This window comes from Pleurodeles waltl, chromosome 1_1 (genome assembly GCF_031143425.1).
Source record: "Pleurodeles waltl isolate 20211129_DDA chromosome 1_1, aPleWal1.hap1.20221129, whole genome shotgun sequence".
NCBI lineage: Eukaryota > Metazoa > Chordata > Amphibia > Caudata > Salamandridae > Pleurodeles > Pleurodeles waltl.
In genome coordinates this window covers 1,002,209,441-1,002,231,431 of record NC_090436.1, presented here as the reverse complement: position 1 = coordinate 1,002,231,431, position 21,991 = coordinate 1,002,209,441, and the positions used below count along the sequence as shown (strand labels likewise).

At 47.2% G+C, this 21,991-nt stretch overlaps 1 protein-coding gene across 2 annotated transcripts in view; it reads left to right on the top strand.

The window, feature by feature from the left end:
* The window catches only part of LOC138291226 (albumin-like), a 447,949-nt gene that overhangs the window by 207,990 nt on the left and 217,968 nt on the right, over nt 1-21,991 (top strand). For both annotated transcript variants that reach the window (XM_069230303.1, XM_069230304.1), the window contains exons 7-8: nt 15,363-15,492; nt 17,806-18,014. In XM_069230303.1, the coding sequence (XP_069086404.1) occupies nt 15,363-15,492; nt 17,806-18,014 (339 nt within the window). The remainder of the gene's footprint in view (nt 1-15,362; nt 15,493-17,805; nt 18,015-21,991) is intronic.

Genomic DNA, 21,991 nt, shown 5'->3' with positions numbered 1-21,991 from the left:
ACATATAAAACACATTACTATGGGGGTCATTAAACCCTGGCGGACGGTGTTAAAGCTGTGGTAATACCGCAAACAGGCCGGCGGAAAAAAAGGGAATTATGACCGTGGTGGAAACCGCCAACATAGACAGCCACTTTAACACTCCGACGGCCACGGTGGTACAGACAAGCAGTGCGGCGGTCACCGCCAACAGACAGGCGGGAGACAATGTACCGCCCATAGTATTACAACAGGCCAATCCGCCACCTTTTTCGGGGCGGATTCACTGTGGATAAAAACACACCGGAAACAGCTTTTGCAATGGGAAAACGCTCACCTTAACACACTCTAATAGGAAGGAGGGCACCATGCAGCCCGAACTCCAAATACTCCCTGCGCTTGTCTTCCTGCTCCTCTACGAACATCAGCAACAGCGGCGCCGAAGACAACGGTGAGTACTGCACCTATGACATAGGGGATGGGGGAGGCAAAAGTCGGGGACACACACACACAACACCCCCACCCCGAACCTCACCCACTACAACACACACACCAATGCATATCCAAACATCACAGTAACAACCCACAACCCCCCTGGAAGAATGCAAAGACAAAAGGGAATCAGTATAACTATTGTAATGTATAAAAATACAGTAAACTCATATATACAGAAATATATACACATTCCAAATATATACATCACAATTAGTAGTGCAGGTAAGCACAATTCAATGTCCATGGACCACTGGGCCCAAAATGCATGGACGAGGCCCACACTAGATACCTGTCCAGAGAACACTGCAGGGGCATCAGATAGAAATACAACAGGCACCTCAGGGGGAAGGGAAGGAGGGCACCTCAGCCGGATGAGTACAAAGCCAGATCCACGACGGGGCTCCATGCCCGTGGATGTATCCTGGGGAGTGCAAAGCCACAGTCTCTCAAGTCTCTACAGTGGGTGGGTTGCCCACTGATCAATCCTGGGGAGTGCAAAGCCACAGTCTCTCAAGTCTCTACAGTGGGTGGGTTGCCCACTGTACCATCCTGGGGAGTGCAAAGCCACAATCTCTCAAGTCTCTACAGTGGGTGGTTTGCCCACTGATCAATCCTGGGGAGTGCAAAGCAACAGTCTCTCAAGTCTCTACAGTGGGTGGGTTGCCCACTGTACCATCCTGGGGAGTGCAAAGCCACAGTCGCTCAAGTGGATAACAGTCTCCACTGGTTCTGGAGGGGGACTGGTGCCCAGAGTGCTTCATCCTGTGAAGGATTCAGGTAGTGGATGCAGTTCTCCACTGGTTCTGGAGGGGGACTGGTGCCCAGAGTGCTTCATCCTGTGCAGGACTCAGGTAGTGGATGCAGTTCTCCACTGATCTTGGAGGGGGACTGGTGCCCAGAGTGCTTCATCCTGTGAAGGATTCAGGTAGTGGATGCAGTTCTCCACTGGTTCTGGAGGGGGACTGGTGCCCAGAGTGCTTCATCCTGTGAAGGATTCAGGTAGTGGATGCCGTTCTCCACTGGTTCTGGAGGGGGACTGGTGCCCAGAGTGCATCACGCTCCTCGTGACGGTCCCAGTTCCGTCACTGTACCAGCCGCACATGGGCTAACGATGCTTGAGTTGGCAGTGCTTGCCCTGTTCAGCGGTGCTTGCCATGGCTGTCTTTGCCCTGTTCAGCGGTGCTTGCCATGTTCAGCGGTGCTTGCCATGGCGGTCTTTGCCCTGTTCAGCGGTGCTTGACTTTGCAGTTTCTGACCTGTTCAGCGGTGCTTGCCATGGCGGTCTTTGCCCTGTTCAGCGGTGCTTGACTTTGCAGTTTCTGACCTGTTCAGCGGTGCTTGCTCTGTTCAGCGGTGCTTGCCATGTTCAGCGGTGCTTGCCATGGCGGTCTTTGCCCTGTTCAGCGGTGCTTGACTTTGCACTTTCTGACCTGTTCAGCGGTGCTTGCCATTGCGGTCTTTGCCCTGGTCAGCGGTGCTTGACTTTGTAGTTTCTGACCTGTTCAGCGGTGCTTGCCCTGTTCAGCGGTGCTTGGCATGTTCAGCGGTGCTTGCCATGGCGGTCTTTGCCCTGTTCAGCGGTGCTTGCCATGGCGGTCTTTGCCCTATTCAGCGGTGCTTGACTTTGCAGTTTCTGACCTGTTCAGCGGTGCTTGCCCTGTTCAGCGGTGCTTGCCATGGTGGTCTTTGCCCTGTTCAGCGGTGCTTGCCATGTTCAGTGGTGCTTGACTTTGCTGTCTGTGACCTGTGCAGCGGTGTGTGGCATGACGGTCCCTCAGTGCCCAGCGGGGCTGTGGCTGCCGGGGCCCTCCAGGGCACTGACGCTGGCGGTGGTCTCCGGACCAGTGACGATAGTGCTGCCCTCCAGGGCACTGACTCTGGTGGTGGTCTCCGGACCAGTGACGATAGTGCTGCCCTCCAGGGCACTGACTCTGGCGGTGGTCTCCAGACTACTGACGATAGTGCTGCCTCAAAGGGCACTGACTCTGGCGGTGGTCTCCCGACCAGTGACAATAGTGCTGCCCTCCAGGGCACTGACTCTGGCGGTGGTCTCCGGACCAGTGACGATAGTGCTGCCCTCCAGGGCACTGAGTGCTGCCCTCCAAGGCACTGACTCTGGCCGTGGTCTCCGGACCAGTGACGATAGTGCTGCCCTCCAGGGCACTGACTCTGGCAGTGGTCTCCGGACCAGTGACGATAGTGCTGCCCTCCAGGGCACTGACTCTGGCAGTGGTCTCCGGACCAGTGACGATGGGGCTGGCGGTGGCGTCCTGGCCAGCGGGGAGGATGGCGGCCTTCTCCGCCGTGCTGCTCTTACCAGACTTTGGAGACTTCTTCTGCCCCTTCACCACCTTGGGAGGGCTCACAGCTGACTCGACACTCCCCCAGGGACCCTTGTGGGCGTCTTTGCCGGCAGGAGTCTTCACCCTCTCCCGTCGGGCACTGTCCAACTTCTGGTGCTTTACAGGGGGTGGACTGGCAGTACTTTGGCTCCGTGTCACACTGGCTGCCCTGGTGGCCGGTGCACTCCACATACCTCTAACACGCACCACTGGTACCGGACTTGTTTTGGCTGAGGTGCTGGTACGGGACCTATGAATTGGAGGGGTCGGGGTGGTGGGACAGAGGTCAAGGTTGCTCAGGAAAAGTTTCTGATGAACACTGGGATGGATAGCTGGAGGGGGTCTGGGAGTGGAGGAAGAGGAGGTGGTTGTAGGAGGTGTAACTTTAGATGATTCGGGTGCAGGTTCTGGAGGCTGTCGTGAGGTGGATGGATGTTGGGTGTGTGGGTGTCCGCGTTTGTGTACTTTGGGAGGGGGCGTCACAGACACACTGGGAGAGGACACAGGGGACGTGTAAATGGTAGTGGGGGTGGTGAGTGCAGTTGAGCGGGGTATGGTGCTGGGTGTTCTGGTGTGAGTCCTAGTGGCTGTAGTGGTAGTGCATGCAGGTGAGAGTGTAGACGAGACTGGGAGGGAGGAGGGAGACGACGAGGAGGGGGACATAGTGGAGGCAGTGGATGTTGCTGTGTCTGTATGTGGGTGATGCTTGTGTGAGTGCCTGTGGGATGTGTGGTGCCTATGTTTGCCTGAGCTGCCCTTGTGTGTTGAGGTGTGTGCAGGCTGGTCTGATGGTGTGCTTGGGATAGGCTGGGGTACAGGGGATTGGGTCTGGGTGGAGGAAGTTGGAGGGGGAGGCTAGACAAGGACAATGGCTGCCATCAGTGCTGAGGCCAGAGATTGCAGGGTTCGATGATGGGCAGCCTGACCAGAATTAATGCCCTCCAGGAATGCATTAGTGTGTTGCAACTCCAGTTCTACACCCTGGATGGCATTCACAATGGTAGACTGCCCAACAGTGAGTGACCTGAGGAGGTCAATGGCCTCCTCACTGAGGGCAGCAGGGGTGACAGGGGCAGGGGCTGAGGTGCCTGGGGCAAAGGTGATGTCCACCCTCCTGGATGAGCGGGCACGGAGCGAAGGCTGAGGGGCTGCTGGGAGGGCGGTGCTGGTGGGGGGGTGGCGGCTGTACCTGTAGAAGTGGGGGGCACAGATGGTGCCGCCACCACAAGGGAGCTCCCATCGGAGGACAAGTCTGTGTCGCTGTTTGCTGATCCGGTGACCGACGTGAAGCTCCCCTCTCCCTCCGTCCCACTGGTAATTCTGTGTCCGTGGTGTGGCCCTCCATGGCCATGTGGGATGCAGCCCCCTCGTGCTCCGGTGCCACTGTACCTCCGCCTGATGATGCTGATGCACAAAAGAACAGGGAGAGCACAAAAAGGGGTGGGGAAACAGAAGAAAGACAGGTTGAGTGCATGGCTTACCGCTACCATAGGCGGACAATACAGACACAGCAGCCCACTGCACTACGCCGTGCTCTTGGCCTCTACAGATGCAGTTCCTGGGATATGGCCTACATGGCTATGAGTGTCATCTACCCACATAGATGACAAAGGGGCATGTATACCTGTACTTGGCACTCTACAGAGGTGGGGTGGAGTGGCACATGACCTGGATTCCGGAGGGGCCTAGCCTACGGAACTCGCCCTGGCCTAGGGAAACCCACAGCCCTCCTCTCCCACCCAGACCCCTCCACTGCGCGCAAAGTCATGAGAATGATAGTGTACTCACCCCCTTGTGTCAGCTGTGATGCCCTCATGCGTCCATCCAACTCAGGGTAGGCCACCGCCAGGATCTGAACATCAGCGGGGTCATGGTTCGACGGGCACCCCTCCCACGTTGGGAGGCCATCCCCAGCTGAGCCTCCGCCGTCTTCTTGCTCCAGCGGCGAATGTCCTCCCATCTTTTACGGCAGTGGGTGCTCCGTCTGTGGTGGACCCCCAGGTTCCGGACGTCCTTGGAGATGGCACGCCAAATATCCTTCTTCTGGTGGGCGTTGACCTACATGACATGGACAGGGGAAGAAGAGAAGTCATTACCAACTGCACCGTCGAAGTGAGTGGCCCACATCCCTGCCCTTGCCATGTGGCACATGCAATCACACTTCTTCATGCTCGCGGGACTCTGCCCCCTTCCTACTGACATCCAGCCCTCTCCACCCAGGCATAGCCCATACAATGTGCTCCCTGTGTACTTACCTGTTGGTCTGGAGGACCGTAGAGTAGCGTGTACTGGGGGAGGACCCTGTCCACGAGCTTCTCCAACTCCTGTGCAGTGAAGGCAGGGGCCCTTTCCCCAGACGCAGCAGCCATTGTCTCTTCCAGACCGAGGTCACAGCAGCACTTGCAGTGTAGGTCCTCTCCTGTCGAAGATCAGGTATCGAGTGATTGAACAGATAGAAAATGGCAGTCACGTCCGCGGTGGTGACGTTCGCAGCGGTGCGTATCATCACCGCCAGTGCACTTCGTCCAATGTTGACCAATGCAGCATTGCGCCGCGGTCTTTGACCGCCTACCGCGACGGTGTACAACGCCAGCGCAGTTACCTCACATCCCATTGTCCCACTTTAGAGGTCAGGCAGCCGCCACTTCAGGGGCCCACATGGCTTCATTTACAACTGTGTCACACATACCTAGGCCTACACTCAACACACATACAGGAAGGATATTGTATTTAGTGTCGTGTTCTGTGTAGCTGTGGGTCCATACCTCAGAATTTGTTGACTCTGTGGTCGCTGTTGTCCTTCCTAGGCACCGTTAGCTAGGACATGTGAGGAGATGGCGGAATCCTCCTGTGTACCGACCGCTGGTGGACCTGTTAACAATCGAGGAGCGACATTTAATCATCACCTACAGGTTTGACCGTGCCACAATCCAGGAACTGTGTACCCAGTTGGAGCCAGACCTGATGTCACCAATCCGCCATCCCACAGGAATCACCCCTCAAGTGCAGGTGCTATCAGTGCTCCATTTCCTAGCAAGTGGGTCATTTCAAACAACAGTGGCCATGGCATCAGGGATGTACCAGCCTATGTTTTCCAATGTGTTGTCCAGAGTGTTGTCTGCCCTGCTGAAACATGTGAGGAGCTACATCGTTTTCCCTCAGGTGGAGGATTTGGCTACAGTTAAAGGTGACTTCAATGCCCCGGGACATATGCCTAACATCATAGGTGCCATTGATGGGACCCATGTGGCTTTGGTCCCCCCCCCACAGGAGTGAACAGGTGTACAGGAACCAGAAGAGTTATCATTCGATGAATGTCCAGATGGTATGTTTGGCAGACCAGTACATCTCGCAGGTAAATGCTATGTTCCCTGGCTCAGTGCATGACGCCTACATCCTGCGGAATAGCAGCATCTGGTATGTGATTGGTCAACTCCAGAGGCACTGTGTGTGGCTATTAGGGGACTCTGGTTACCCCAACCTGTCATGGCTATTGACCCCAGTGAGGAATCCCAGGACCAGGGCAGAGGAACACTACAATGAGGCCCATGGGCGGACTAGGAGGGTGATCGAACGCACCTTCGGCCTCCTGAAGGCCAAGTTCAGGTGCCTCCATATGACAGGTGGTTCCCTATTCTACTCACCAAGGAAGGTGTGCCAGATCATCATCGCCTGCTCGATGCTTCACAATCTTGCTTTGCGACGCCAGGTGCCTTTTCTGCAGGAGGATGGTCCAGATGACGGTGTTGTGGCAGCTGTGGAGCCTGTGGACAGTGATGAGGAGGAAGGAGAGGAAGAAGACATTGACAACAGGGACTCTGTCATACAGCAATATTTCCAGTGACACACAGGTGAGAACATTTTTTTTACTATTACATTCACTTTCACACTTCTACCTCTATCCTGTCTGTCAATTTGAAGTAGTATCTGCTAACTGAGTGATACATTTCCATTACGGTTTCACAGGTGTGGTTACCAATGTGTGTCATATGATTGCATCCTTCATGGACTTGTGATGTGTGACATAGGTATGTTGACATTACTATTGAGAACGGATTTTGTCACTGTCATAGCTAATACACATTTTCAAAATCACAGACTGACTCCAGATTGTTTTTTGCTTCAAGGGTGTTTATTGAAGTGCTAATTATTGGAGGGGGTGGCAAAATGGTGATGGGTGATGGTGGACGAATGTCCATGGCAGAGTCCAGTCTATTAGTCTCACAGGTGCATTGCCCATATGGGCATAAGAAGTGGAGCTGGGGCAGTTCCAATCTGGACAGGGTAACAAAGTGGGACAGTGGGAGGACAATCAGGGTGGTCTCATTTCCTGGCGGGGGTCTTGCCATCTTGCTCTGTCCTGTTCCTGGATCTCAGGGACCGCTTGCGCGGTGGTTCTCCATCTGCAGGGGGTGGGGTGCTGGTGTGGTAGTCCTGTGGTGGGGCATCCTGTCCACCAGCGCCGGCAGAGGTGGTGGGCAGTTCATCGTCCAGGCCAGTGTCAGGGGCCCCTTGGAGTGCCACAGTGTCCCTCATGGTCTTTTGTATGTCCTTCAGCACCCCTACGATGGTGCCCAGGGCGGAGCTGATTGTTCTGAGCTCCTCCCAGAACCCCAAATACTGTTCCTCTTGCATGCGCTGGGTCTCCTGAAACTTGGCCAGGACCGTTGCCATTGTCTCCTGGGAGTGGTGGTATGCTCCCATGATGGAGGAGAGGGCCTCGTGGAGAGTGGGTTCCCTTGGCCTGTCCCCCCCCCGTCGCACGGCAGCCCTCCCAGTTCCCCTGTGTTCCTGCGCCTCCGTCCCCTGGACCGTGTGCCCACTACCACTGCCCCCAGGTCCCTGTTGTTGTTGGGGTGGTGGGTTATCCTGGGTTCCCTGTAGTGGTGGACACACAGCTGACTGACGTGTCCTGGGGACAGAGGTATGGGCCCGCTGGGTGGGTGCTGTGCTGGTGTTACCAGAGGGTGGAAGGTCAGTGTTGGGCTGTGCCTGTGCGAGGGGAACCGACTGTCCCGAGGCCCACTATGGTCCGGGATGGTCATCTGGATCCAGTTGGCCAGAGCTGCTGTCATCACTGTGGGCCTCTTCTGGGGGTGGAGTGGAAATGTCTGGACCCTCCTGTCTGGTGACGTTACGTAGTGATCCGGTATAAAAGCATGATTATTGCATCTGTGTGTGTCATGGTGTGCAATGGGTTGGTGTGCGTGTACCCCAGTGCAAGCATTCCTGTGTGGGGGATTGTGTGATGATGGTTCGGGGGTGTTATGGGTATGTGCAGTGGACATGCTTTAGTGATGGGTGTCCATGCTTAGTTGTGTCATGCAGTGCTTGGTGTTGGGATGGGTGGTTTGTGTTATTAGTTCATTAGTGAGGAGTTGGAGTGATAGGGGAGGGGGTGAGGGTGGAGGTCTGTGATAGCATGCAGGTAGGGTGGGGGATATGATAGTTGAGATTTGACTTACCAGTGTCCATTCCTCCACCGACTCCTCCAAGGCCCTCTGGATGCATAATGGTCAAGACCTGCTCCTCCCATGTTGTTAGTTGTGGGGGAGGAGGTGGGGGTCCGCCGCCAGCCCGCTGAATCACGATGTTGTGCCTGGAGACCACTGAACGCACCTTCCCCCGTAGGTCGTTCCACCTCTTCCTGATGTCCTCCAGATTTCTTGGGTGCTGTCCCACTGCATTGACCCTGTCGACGATTCTTCACCATAGCTCCATCTTCCTGGCTATAGAGGTGTGCTGCACCTGTGATCCAAATAGCTGTGGCTCTACCCGTACAATTTCCTCCACCATAACCCTGAGCTCCTCCCCGGAAAACCTGGGGTGTCTTTGGCGTGCCATGGGGTGGTGTAGGTGATGTGTGGGGTGGTGTATGTGGTGATGAGTGTGGTGATGTGTAGTGGTGATGTGTAGTGGTGTGTGGAATTTTGTGCGTGGATGTTGTGTGGGTGATGGTGTTTTGTGCCTCTGTGTGGTGGGGTTGTCTATTGCTGTGCTCTCTCTTTGCCGCCTTCGTCTCTGATTTTGGGTCGAAGGGGTTTGTGGGTGATGTGGGTGGGTGTTTTATATTGTGTTGGGTGTGCAGGAGTGTTGTTTGTATTGTATTGTATTGTAATCGTATTTATATAGCGCTTACTACCCCTGACGAGGCGTTGAAGCGCTTTTCGATGAGTAGCACGCTACTCCGGAACCCAACAAGAATTAGTGATGGATTAGTATCATTTAATAATGAGTACAGTTTTAGTATTATAATGAGTTAATTTGAGCCGCGGATATGAGAATTTGTTAGTTAGATTGACTGGAGTAATGGAGGGGTGGAGGAGGAAAGAAATCCAGAAGTGTTAATTGGGAGTATATCCTTCATTTACTCAACCCAAAGGCTTGGGATGAATAAAGGGGGGCGGAGGGGGAAGAGTATGTGGAAGGGTTAGGGAGAGCATAGTAGCAGGGTGAGATGAATGCAGGAGAATTTAGTAGGGTTGTGTGGGAGGTCACAGAGGTAGAGTGAGGTTTGGTGAGTTAGATGTGGAGGTGGAGGGAAGAGCTTAGGCAGAGATATTTAGGAGATGAAAGTGGTCAAAGGGATTTGGGATGAGTCAGAGTGAGAATGGAGGATAGTGTGATAGAGACATGACATAAGAGTGATGAGTAGATAAGTGTGATAAAATGAGAGCAGAAATTCATAGATATCTAGTATAACAACCCAAAAACCAGGAGACATGCAATGATCCACAAACATGCCAAGCACAGAAACAACATATTCACATACATACACATATATATATATATATATATATATATATATATATATATATATATATATATACACACACACACATGAATACACACACATATGCACATACAATACATAATTAGAATCATGGGTAAAAAATACTTAGTCAGACAGGTTTAAAAGAGTGTGTGTGTATTTTATTGTTATGACAGTAGCAATACATATTTTCCAAAGAAACTATAAATAAATAGAAATATACATATAATCAGAAAAAAATATTTATCCACATAGGCATATGCAGTTCACAGTTGTTTGAAAAAGGTGGTTATGAAGGAAAGAGCCAACTCTTGAGTAGTTTTCTGAAAACAAGAAAGTTATCTGTGGCTCTTATAGTTGGGGGTAACGAATTCCATAGTTTGGCTGCTTGGATGGAGAAGGATGTACCACCTACAGTCTTTTTCTTGTATGGTGGTGTTCTAAGGCTGGGTGCCAGTCTTGAGCGGAGGGTTCTTTGTTGGATGTATTTGGTAATTTTCTTTCTGATAAAAAGCGGTCCTGTTCCATGTATAGCTTTGTGGGTGATACAAAGCAGCTTGAAAGTGCATCTTCTGGCAACGGGTAACCAGTGTATTGCTCTGAAGGCAGGGGAGATGTGGGCTTGCGGCTTTATATGTAGTAGTAGCCTGGCTGCGGAATTCTGGATACGATGTAGTTTTTTCATAACAGATAGAGATGATCCATGGTAGAGGCTATTGGCATAATCCAGTTTGGATAATACAAGTGAGATAGTAGCTTGCACCTTGTGTGGAAATCCGAGGTGGGGGAAGATGCGTCGTAAAGTCTTTAAGGTGATGAAGCTTGTGCGTGCTAATTTGTCTACTTGGGCATTCATAGTTAGCTTGGAATCCATGGTGATTCCTAGGTTTTTCACTTCCTTGGATAATTGAGGAGGTGGTCCGAGATTGTCAGGCCAGACGCACAGAGGGTCATAATTTTTCCAGTCACCACATATGAGTATTTCTGTTTTGGAGGTATTTAGTTTGAGATGGCTCCAGGTCATCCACTGATCAACAGCTCTGAGGCAACTGAAGATTTGAGAGTTTTCAATGTTTTTGGGGTCTTCTAATTGAAATAGTATTTGTGTGTCATCTGCATAGTTGTAGCATGTGAGATGGAAATCATTGATCAGTTCTGGTAAAGATATCATGTAGATGTTAAAAAGCAAAGGTGAGATGATTGACCCTTGGGGGGCCCCTGTTTTTGTGAGGTAGGGTTCAGATGAGAAGGGGGGTGAGTGGATGATATTCACTCTTTTTTGGAGATAGGAAGTAATCCAGTCGAGAGCAATCCCTTGTATGCCGGCTTCGTGGAGTCTTTGAGTTAGGGTGTCATGGTCAACCGTATCAAAGGCAGCTGAGAGGTCCAAGAGAAGTAGTGCAGCAACTCCATTTCGGTCGACTGTGTTTTTAAGATCATCCCAGATTGCCATGAGTGCCGATTCAGTGCTTCTTCCTGGGTGGAATCCAGTTTGGAAGTCTGAAAGTATAGAATTGTCTTCAATGAATTGTGACATCTGGGCGAATGCTGCTCTTTCTATCAATTTGCCCAGGAAAGGTCCGTTTGTGATAGGTCTGTAGTTGTTGGGGTCTTGCGGGTCTAGGTTTGTTTTCTTTAATAATGGTCGTATGTATGCCTTTTTCAGGTCTGTAGGAAAAGTTCCTGAAGTTAAAGAGTTGTTGATGATTTTTCTTACAGGTGTGGCAGCAGAAGTAGATAGTAGGATGTTCTTGAAGATTTGTGGTGGGCAAGGGTCAGAAGGGCAACCAGAAGGTCTGCTTCCTTTGACCAAATCCATAAATTCATCCTGGGATATTTGTTTGAAGGACTGTAGAGGTTGGGATGGTTTATTCTTAAAGGGTATTTTAGTAAAAGGGTTAGTGCTGATGGTTTTCTTCTGTTTTAAATAGGAGTCCAATGTGTCTGCCTTGGTTGTGTGGTGAGTTGCCAATTTGTTTGCGAAATGTTGTATGTGTAACAGGTGTGTGTATTTTGAATTGTCCAATGTGGCGGTGTTTTGGAGATGTGTGTGTATTTTGAGCGCAGCGGTGTGTACCGCCAATGGAATACCGCGGTTGAAAGACCGCCACGTGGATTCGTGGGTCATAATAGCATGGGCGCGTTTCTGTTGGCGTGACGGTGGAGGATTTGTTATCGCCGGATTATCACTGACGTTTGGTGTGGCGGACTTGTGTGGGTGTCTGAATTTCAGCGGATTCCGAGATGTGGGTCATAATAGCTGTGGCAGAATTCCACGGCTGCGGCGGTGTATTGGCAGTCTTCTGCACGGCGGTAAGCGCCTTTTACCGCCAATGTTGTAATGACCACCTATATGTCCTACCTTAACCATGCACTGCACCCTGCCCTTGGGGCTACCTAGGGCCTACCTTAGGGGTGTCTTACATGTAAGAAAAGGGAAGGTTTAGGCCTGGCAAGTGGGTAAACAAGTCGAATTTACAGTTAAACCTGCACACACAGACACTGCAGTGGCAGGTCTGAAACATGATTACAGAGCTACTTATGTGGATGGCACAACCAGTGCTGCAGGCCCACTAGTAGCATTTGATTTACAGGCCCTTTACACCTCTAGTGCACTGTACTAGGGACTTACTAATAAATCAAATATGCCAATCATGGATAAGCCAATTACGTACACATTTTGTAAAGGAGCACTTGCACTTTAGCACTGGTCAGCAGTGGTAAAGTGCTCAGAGTAACAAAAACTGCAGAATTAGAGTCCAGCACACATCAACAGCCTGGGAAACAGAGGCAAATAGTTAAGGGAGACAACGCCAAGGATGAAAAGTCTAACACACTTCTATCATCATATATGCTAAATCTTTGTGACCGCCTAGATAATTGTGTGTGGGGGTGGCCACTGCAGCTAGGCAACAGGTCTAGAAATTACTTACAATACTCTGCCAGTTAAATAAGATATGTGACGTTGGCCAGCAGGTTGCCCATTCCTGTATCCTTCAGCTAAACTCACCTTCACCTTAACCACCTAAAATGCTTAAGTATTTCTCTGGCTCTAGGTCAATTTGGAGAAAAAACACAAAATGAAGTCATGAGGTTGATGCTGGAAGGTGTTAAACTTTCCACCCCGGTTTAATTGCATACGTACTGAGTTTTCTGACTGTGGAATAGGATGTTTTCCACCACAGGCAAATAAGCTTTATGTGACTTTCATATGCCATACATGAGTCTTATCTACTTCTACCTTTGAAGCTTATTTCTAAATGGTTTTTGGTTCTAAAAATATTGGGTTATGTTAATCACATGGAATGTTATCAGATTGTTACCAGGTACCCTTTATGATTAAAAACACAATTTCGTATTGGCACTTTATCATTATCACTGCTATAACCAATTCTTGTCTGCAAAATAATACAACTCTTTTGTCCCCTTGTAAATCAGTCTGTTTTTCAAAAACATACTTTTTATTAAAAATGCTGCCTTTTTCCTGGAAATAACATGCATAGTGTTGTGTTAGCATTTGTTCATTCTCTGTGTGTTATGCAACCAACATAAAGCATCACGATGGACAATATTACCCCATCTTGGAACGTTATTTTTTATCGATACAAAATGGCCGCCAAAACCATGTCATAAAGTCAGCATGAACTTCCTCTGTTATATTGCTTCCTGACCATGCATGTACACGACAAGAAATGATAAATTACATTCCCTAATTTCTGATTTTCAAACATTTTTATACTTAGGGGCATATTAATACTTGTTTTGCACCAAATTTGTGTTATTTTTTTTAAGCAAATTCAGTGCAAAACTAACTCCATATTTATACTTAGGCACTAGACCCGTCTAGCGCCAAACTTATGGAGTTAAAGTCATTTTTTGGACGTGGAAACCTACTTTGCATCAATGAGATGCAAAGTAGGTGTTCCCGTACAAAAAATGACTCTATGGCCTTAGAACCATATTTATCCCCCTGTGTTAAAATCACGCACCGGAGGGAGGAGGGGTCCAAAAATTGTGCAAAGCTTGCTTTGCACCATTTTTTAATGCCTGGGTCAGGGCAGGCATTAGAGGACCTGTGGGTCTATTTCCATTGTGGAACACCATGGAATAAGCCCACAGGTGCCCTCCTCAGGCCCCAGGGACACCCCCCACCCATACCAGAGGGACAGCAGAGGATGGGGGACCCCATCCTAGGTAAGTGTAGGTAAGTACAGGCACATTTGTTTTCTTTTAAGTGCCTGTGGGGCCCCTGAAATGGACCCCTCTACAAGGCACTGGGTGCAATGGCCATGCCCAGGTGACCCTGGTCCCTGTGCTGGCCATTGGGGTGGTGGGCATGACTCCTGTCTTTTCTAAGAAAGGAGTCATGTTGTATGGATGGTTTTCCATCAGACAATAACTCTAGGCAGGTTAGAGTCATTTATTTTTACTCTAACCTGCCTAATGTCATTTTCTGGTGCAAAACCCCCTTCTTCCACACCGCCAGCCCCACCTGACTAAAATCATTTTTTTTACACTAGCCTACCCTTTGCACCCACTTGCATCATTCCATAAATATGGTGCCCGGCTGGTGCACAGAAATGGTGCAATCTGATGCTAAACTTTTTAGTGCAAAACTGCGTTAGTGAAGTTTTGCATCAAAAAGTATAAATCAGGGCCTTAGTTCCTAGTCACCATTTGAATGGAAATAGTAAGCTACATGCTCGAGCGATTTTGGTGCGCAGCTGTTGCTAAAGCAGTGTTTAACTACATTCTATACAACCAGAACTGAGAGTACTTCTCCAGCTACTGATTTATCCCCCCACCTTTTGATCGCGAATTTACTTACTTGCACTTGAAATGTTTTGTCTCTGGCTCAATGAATGGCATGAAAGTTTGAGACTCCTGGAAGGCCTTAAGGCGGGGTTTGTCGAAGGAGGTAAAGGAAATGTCAGCTATTTGTGAGGAAATGGCTCGTAGAGGTTAAAAGAAGTGAAGTAGCTCCCTACATTTATAATCTCCAAGGAAGGAGATTTCAAAGAGATAAAGTAGTAGTAAACTTCTCTAAAATCTTCAGAGAAGGACATTTTAAAGAGATGGAAATGTACTCAAAGGTCCCCTCAACATGTTCTGTCACATCCTAATATGTAGGAAAGATTTTCAATACAAACAACTTGAAGATCTGGCTTACCTGGAAACTGAGCAGTTCACTCTAAAATATGGTTCATAAATATGGTTCATATATGAGGCTTCTTTAGAGGTTGAAATTACTAAAAATGAAACCCTCCACTAAACAAATTCTGCATACCCCTTATCAAAACTTCACGTTTTGCAAAATCTCCAATGTTTGCAAAGTTCGAAATGGAAGAAGAAAATTGTGTCAAAGTAAATTTAGTATAATTGCAAAAACACTTTCTTTAGACTTCTCTAGTTAAAGCATATTTTTTATGAGAAAAGTTGTCCACAGAAACATTCTGCTAACAGTTTCACCTGAATCTAAACTTTTGCAAAGTTTACAGAACTTCGTAACTGATTCATTTGTTTCTTGAAGAGTAGCACCAAAAATAGGTTAAAAAATTGAACAAAAGCAGCTGTAACTTTAAAAAATTATGTTCCTAAATCAGTGGCGTAGCAAGAGTGTCATGGCCCCGAGTTCAAACAATATAAATGAGCATTTGGGCTTAGTGGGCCCGTCGAGTAGCTACACCTCAGTACCACTGTACCCCCACTGATAACCATGCCCCTGTCTTAAGTTCACACTGTCATGCAAATTATATTTTGCTAATGTTTTCCAGAGCAGCTATTCATTTGAGCCAACGATTTCCAAAGGCTTCATTTAAAGCTGTGCTTGACATGACGCAGGACTTTGCACATAAGTACCTATACTGCTGCCACGGAGACACGATGCAGTGCTGGATTGATATGGTAAGCACTTTTTTAAAAGTATGCAAACAGCTTTTAGAATTGGAGCATTGCTTTTCCGTCTATTCTTGTCATACTTGCTACTCTACTGCTTTACATTGGTTTAAATAAATAAGTATAATAGTCCAATCTAAAGGGTCAGAACTAGGAGTTATTATATTTCACATTGTGCTCTGGGGCAGCACGCGTAACATACTCTATGCCTTTTTTGACTTGCGGAATGGTCTTCAAATCCTTAATATTTAGTGCTTTGACAGGAATCTGCATGTTATATATCGATGCTCAGTAGATCTGAATGAATTGCATGGTCATTGGTCAATATAAAATGGGGCAAGTCTTTGGAAGTCCACTCTAAGGATGCACGTGATGTTTAAGACCATGACGTGCACTTGCACCTTTACCACTCTGTATACACTTTGAGGAAGCCATGCAGAATAGCAAACCCACTACATGCACTGTTCTAATGCAGTCTAATGCAGCCCACTGGTAGGACTATAATGTTCTCCATGAAGTTGATCTGTGAATAAAGTGTCTTTAAGGAGCTTTATAGAAACATCTAGCAGGTACTTTCATCGGTCTATGTCGAGAAAAAGTGACACATTAACCAAACTTGAACAGTGGAATGTTGGGAGCTCCATTCACAACAAAGTTGCTCTGAGCTATTAATGGCTGGGACAAGCCTTCTGCACCATTCTTCCAATGTTTGTCTTTCTGTTTATCCCTTTACAATTTTCAACATCAGCCCTCAGCGGTTAGAATGTTCTAATAGCTTTATAGCCCTTCTGCCTCAGGCTATGCCAGTTGTTAAAGGACCTCTCACTTGTCATAGGCCCTTGCCTATAGCTTGGGCCGATGCCTCAGCTTTAGGGCATTTAACAATCAGTATATCCCTCGTCACTGGGCTATAAGGCTATATTAGTTATTTGCGATGGCTGTGGTGCTGTTCCTGCCAATGCTACTGCTACACCTTCCCTCAAGGGGGGGCGGTGAGGGTAGTGGCAAGGCTATAGAAGCCCAGCTTACTCTTTGTAGTTTTCACTTTTTAACCGTTCGCTAGCCCCTCACAAGCATGGTCGCAGTGGACAGGGCTACCAACCATTAGTACTATCTCAGAAGTAGCTTCAGGATAAGAAGAAAATAATAGGTGATTACCACTGGTCCTTTGTTCCTCTATTCTTGTCCTTCATTTAGTTGAAACAACCCTTTTGGATTATGGGTTAGAATTAAGTGATCATGGAAAGGTATCATACCTCAGTTTACCATCCCACCTTTCCTCTGTCATTCCATTCAAGTCTGCCAGTCTGGAAAGTCAGGGAATTAATGTTCTCTGCTCTCTAGGGGGATGGCTACCTGTCGTACTTATAAAATATCTTGAGGCAGACAGGGTTCTGTGCCATCAGTGATGCTGCTGTGGTGGCGCTTCCACTGAAGGCACTGAAGCTTTGCAAAATGGGTGCCATGAAGTCAAATCACTTTGTTTTTAAAAAAAACAAACCCTCTTGTTTTTGAAAAACAAAAAACAATGGGCCATAACACAAACTTAGAGTTTTTCTCCAGGGAGTGGGAGTCATTTATTTGGTTTACCGTTCGGGAACACCAGGCTCTCCTGTTGGTCCTGAACAGACAAACTGGATGATGGAACAAACGGCCCATGAAGGGCACGCATTCTGACGTACATTGAGCGACTGCCCAGTGGTACACGAGCCATTGGTCACTGTTTTCCGCTATTACAGGCAGTGGATGCTCAGCAGTCAGAAATCTGGTGCTTCGCCAACTCTAAAGAGACTCGGGTGGTTCGAGTGTGGCTGATGGTACATCGATTACTTTTTGACTCATATCACGATTCCCCAAACTCTCACTTAGGCCCTTTCTTGTACTTGCAAATATTATTCAATAACTGATGGATAAAATAGAAATCTATTCAAATGGGGCTGAGGACCAGAAACCCAGCTTCTGCTCACTTTATCATACTGCCGGTAATTAGCATTGGGTGGTACGTGTACCACACACTGCTAATTATGCCTGTGTAACATGCTTTTACCAGATTATTAATGTGCGAAAGTCATACATCCACGAGAACGATTGTGATGACCACCGGTAAAATGATGGTGTCAATTGCGAAGATGGAAATGCGCAAAATTGGATGCACACAACTTTAAAAATCAATCAGAAATCTCATTTATGCGATGGTACTTTACCTTTGGGTGTCACAAGGTCTCAAACAAATCTTCTGTGCCTGCTTTCCTTTGGCAAACAAGAACGATTTCTTATCAAAATTTAGCACAAAATAATTGCCCTTTCTCTTATCTCTAACAGATGGACGTTGCTTCAAGAATATGTGTGAATCAGGACAACATTTCTAGCAAGCTCAAAGAATGCTGTGAGAAAGATTTGACTGAACGCCTGCAATGTATACTAAAGATGGAGAATGATGAGAAACCTGCTGACTTGTCCCCACGTGAATTAATCGAGCACCCAGAAATTTGCGAGCACTTTGAGGATCATTTGGGTCAAGGGGTTAACAGGTTTGTGGTTATGCAATCAATATAAAAAATGGGCAAGACAAATGAATGCGCTGAATGTTAATCAACTTTCTTCATACACGCAAACCATAATAAATAAATACTCTACCTGAACACATAGAATCCGATTCACAAAGGGATCTGCACACCTTAGTTGCCTTAGGTGTGCAAATAGCTAATGTAAATTCAGATTATATATTTACAGAATGTGAATTTACATTCACAAAGCAATTCACACAATATCGCACCAGTATGGGGAAATATCTCGCTTAAACAATCAAAGGGAAAGCCATGAACTACAACAAATAAAGAGGTCGCACTCTGCGAACCCCGTACACACTTACAGCTCACACATGGTAACAAATATCACCAAAACCACTCCAAGTGCTCCTCCCTCGAATCTCATCCTAAACAAAAGCATCTTTCATAATTACAGAAACAGCCTACTTAGGAAGTATCTACTATGATCGGTTCCCCAGACCTTGAGCATCTTTTTTGTGCATTGGGTTGTTTTTGTGGAGTGAAGCAGAAATGATCACGCAAACACTCCCCTTAGACCTCCTTTGTATGTAACAAGAATAATTAGACAATGGGAGGGGGATGGGGATGGGGAGAGGGGGCAGGATGAAAGTAGTGGACCCAGGGAGAAGGCATATAGTATCAGACATGGGAGTATGTTGAAAATGAGGGAGGATGTGATTTAGGTGGCTAGAATGACTATTATGCTGGGTAGAAAGGGAGAGAAAGAGGATTGAGTTCTGGTGGTGGAGCAAATGAGATAAGACATAGGCTGAATAGGGCGAAGCTAGGATCATACTAAGAAAGAGAAATGAGAACAATAAACGAAAAGGCAGTTTGTCTCATCCTTCATTGAATGAATGAATATTGACTTTATACAGCTACGGTCACTCACAGGAGAGCATCCTGGCACTAAGCTGGAGAATAACACAACCTGTACATGATGACCCCAGAAGAAGACCCAAGATATTTAGGGTAGATTGAAGAGTGACAGAGAGAGTCCGTGGCAAGAAATACCGTCTTGAGACTTTTTTTAAATTTAGTTTTAGTGTCAATAAAACGAAGCGAGCTTGGGAGTTGGTTCCAAACTGTGGCACCTAACACCATAAAAGACCTTTCACCGTGGGATTTAAGTCTGAAGGGTGGGAGCTTCAAGTGCTTGGCACTGGATGATCTCAAAATCTTCTGGTGTCCTATAATGACAGAACCGGGCAATGAAGTATTTGGGGCCGGTGGAATTAAAGGCTCTAAAGACCAGTGGATTTGTAGCAAATGTAATCTTTTCAGAACTGCGGGTGCTGAGCCCTGTTTAGCACGTTTGAGCACCAGTCTAGTGGATGCTTGTTGCACCATCTGGAGTTTGTAGAGCAGGGGCTTGAAGCTTCCTGGGTAAAAGCTATTGCAGCAGTCAAGTCTGGAGCTTCTTAGAATAATGGTCGCTGTCTTGTTTTCCTGGTGGCCATCAGAAGGAAATCAAAGTTTTTTTTAGAGATTTGATTAGGTTAAAGTGCACACTTGCCACTGCTAGAGCTTGTGGGTGAAAAGAGGGGGCTGTGTCAAATTTGACACCTAGGTTTTTTGCCAAGTCGACAGTGGCAGGGGGTGGGGGCACAGATCTGGGCCACCATTGGACGGGGGAAAACAAACAGAAGAATTTTGGTTTTATCCATGTTGTAAGCTGGTTATTGTCTATCCAAAGGATGACATTGGTAAAGGAATTTTTGAAGTTGAGTTCAGAACTAAAGGAGCCTTTGTCTAGGGATAGGATACATTGTGTATCATCAGTGTAGGATGTGGTATGGATTGTACATGAGGCTATCATGGAGATGAGGATATAGATATTGAATAGCGCAGGGCTAAGAGACGAAACCTGCAGGACTCCGAAAGCGACTGATCTCCTGGTTGACAAGAATTGCCCTTAAGCTTCCATTTGTTTCCAGTTAGTCAGGAAAGATCTGATCCAGGACAGTGCCTTATGGAAGATGCCGATATCTTGGATCTGCTGCAGAAGGATGGTGAGGGAGATGGTATCAAACACTGCGGAGAGATCAAGCACTATCAACACAGCATTATTGACAGCATCCAAGGCCATTTTAATGGTTTCGGACACTTCTAGTAGGTACTACTCCGTGGAGTGCTTGGGTCTCAACCCAGATTGGTGGGTGTGTAATCAATTGGAGCTTTGTAGGAATTAAATGATTGTTAATCATTGATCACTCGATGAACACAGGAAGACTACATCAGGAAGAGCCAGCAGGAGGGAACCCTTGAGATGGAACCTATCATATACATGTACTGAGGGTGCGCTTATGCAATACAAAGAAAAATATCAGTAGGGCAATTAAAACACGAAGGCAAAAAATAGCAACTTAAGTACAATAATGTAATGGATATAGGTGAAATCAATTGGAGCCATCCAAAAGATGTTTTGAGCTGGAAGTGATGTTCATTTGGTAGCCACTGTGGAGATGTAAGTTCAGCTATGATGTTTTCCTTCCAAAACAAAATAATGAACATCTTAGGTGCATGATGAGGTTCCCCTCCTCATTACTTTTTCAGGTAAAACAATTGACATGAGAGCAAGCTATAGCCAAAGTGACAGCTCTTTTTTGGCCAAAGTTTAGAAAACGGCGGTTGCAACACTATGCCTTGCCTCCTATATTTTGTTTTCTTGGGTCTTACCTAATGGGTCTTTTATTTTTAACGTAAAGTAATATTTTATTACCAAAAGAAAATCTAACTACAGCCTTTGTGTCCAACCCCCTGAATATAAAGCAGATCTATCATGTTTCTCTAAAACCTACCAATCATTTTACTGAAATGAATATTTCATAAACGCCCGAAAATAAATGTTTATTATCACTGATTACTCAAAATGAATAATACAGGTGTATTAAACTATATATCTTTGACTATTTTTACACAGTTTGAATTATTACTTTTTGGGGTAAAAATGTGCAAATAAATAGTCAGAGATATATTATTTGGTTTTTAAGTAAAAAGCAATAAAACAGGCATATCTCAGTTTACATTTTACACCCCAAATTTGCAAGCATATAAAGAACTACATACAAGCTTTGTATTTCTCGTGATACTTCTTTAGACCACATAAAATGCAACCATACAACCACCCCCCTAAATGGTACCACAGCCCCATCTGTTGAGCAAAAGTCCCAGCCTGGGAAATGCTTTTAAAAAATTTGGAAAGATCACCTGTCGTCATGGTTTCAATGACCCAAGAGATTTACGTTATTTTTCTAGTATCGCTGGGTGCTGCAAAACTCCCTGCAGCCCCATCACAACATTAATGAAATTCTGGTGATGTTCTTGACTGTTCTAGGGACATCACCAAAAACAAAATACATGCAAATAGCATTCCCAGAGCATAAAGGGGATCTCCTTGAAGGAGTTGTGAATAATAAATGAGTGGCTGTGGCAGCTCATTTATTACTCATTTTTTGTTTTTCTAATTTGTTTTTCTGGGTGTCCCCCACCAACACGGGACACCCACTACTATCTTTTGTATGGTGGGCCACGTGGGGAGTTCTAGCTCCCCGCAACCTCTCCCAGCTCCATGCAAACTGCCCTAAGGGGCCACAAGGAGCAGGAGGTTTTTTACTTTTTTAATTTAAGGGGTGCCCCGTGGCTACCCCGCGCACCCCAGACCATTATTACTTTGGGGGAGTTCTACGGCCCCTGCAGTCCGCTGGCATTGTCATTTATTTCATTATAGAGTGGCATGCCCGGTGCCCACCCAAGGGGAGCCACAACTAGTCCTGGCATTCTTTTTTTTAAGTGGGTTACCCCGGTGCTCATTTGAGGCACTCCACAACTAGTCCCACATTGTTGACTGTGGTTGGAGGCCCTGGGCCCTAGCAGCCCTACCGGCTTCCCTACTTGCATCCATAGCAGGTGCCCTAGGAGCCAGCATTGCTCCAACCCTTGGGAGTAGTTTTTGTTTG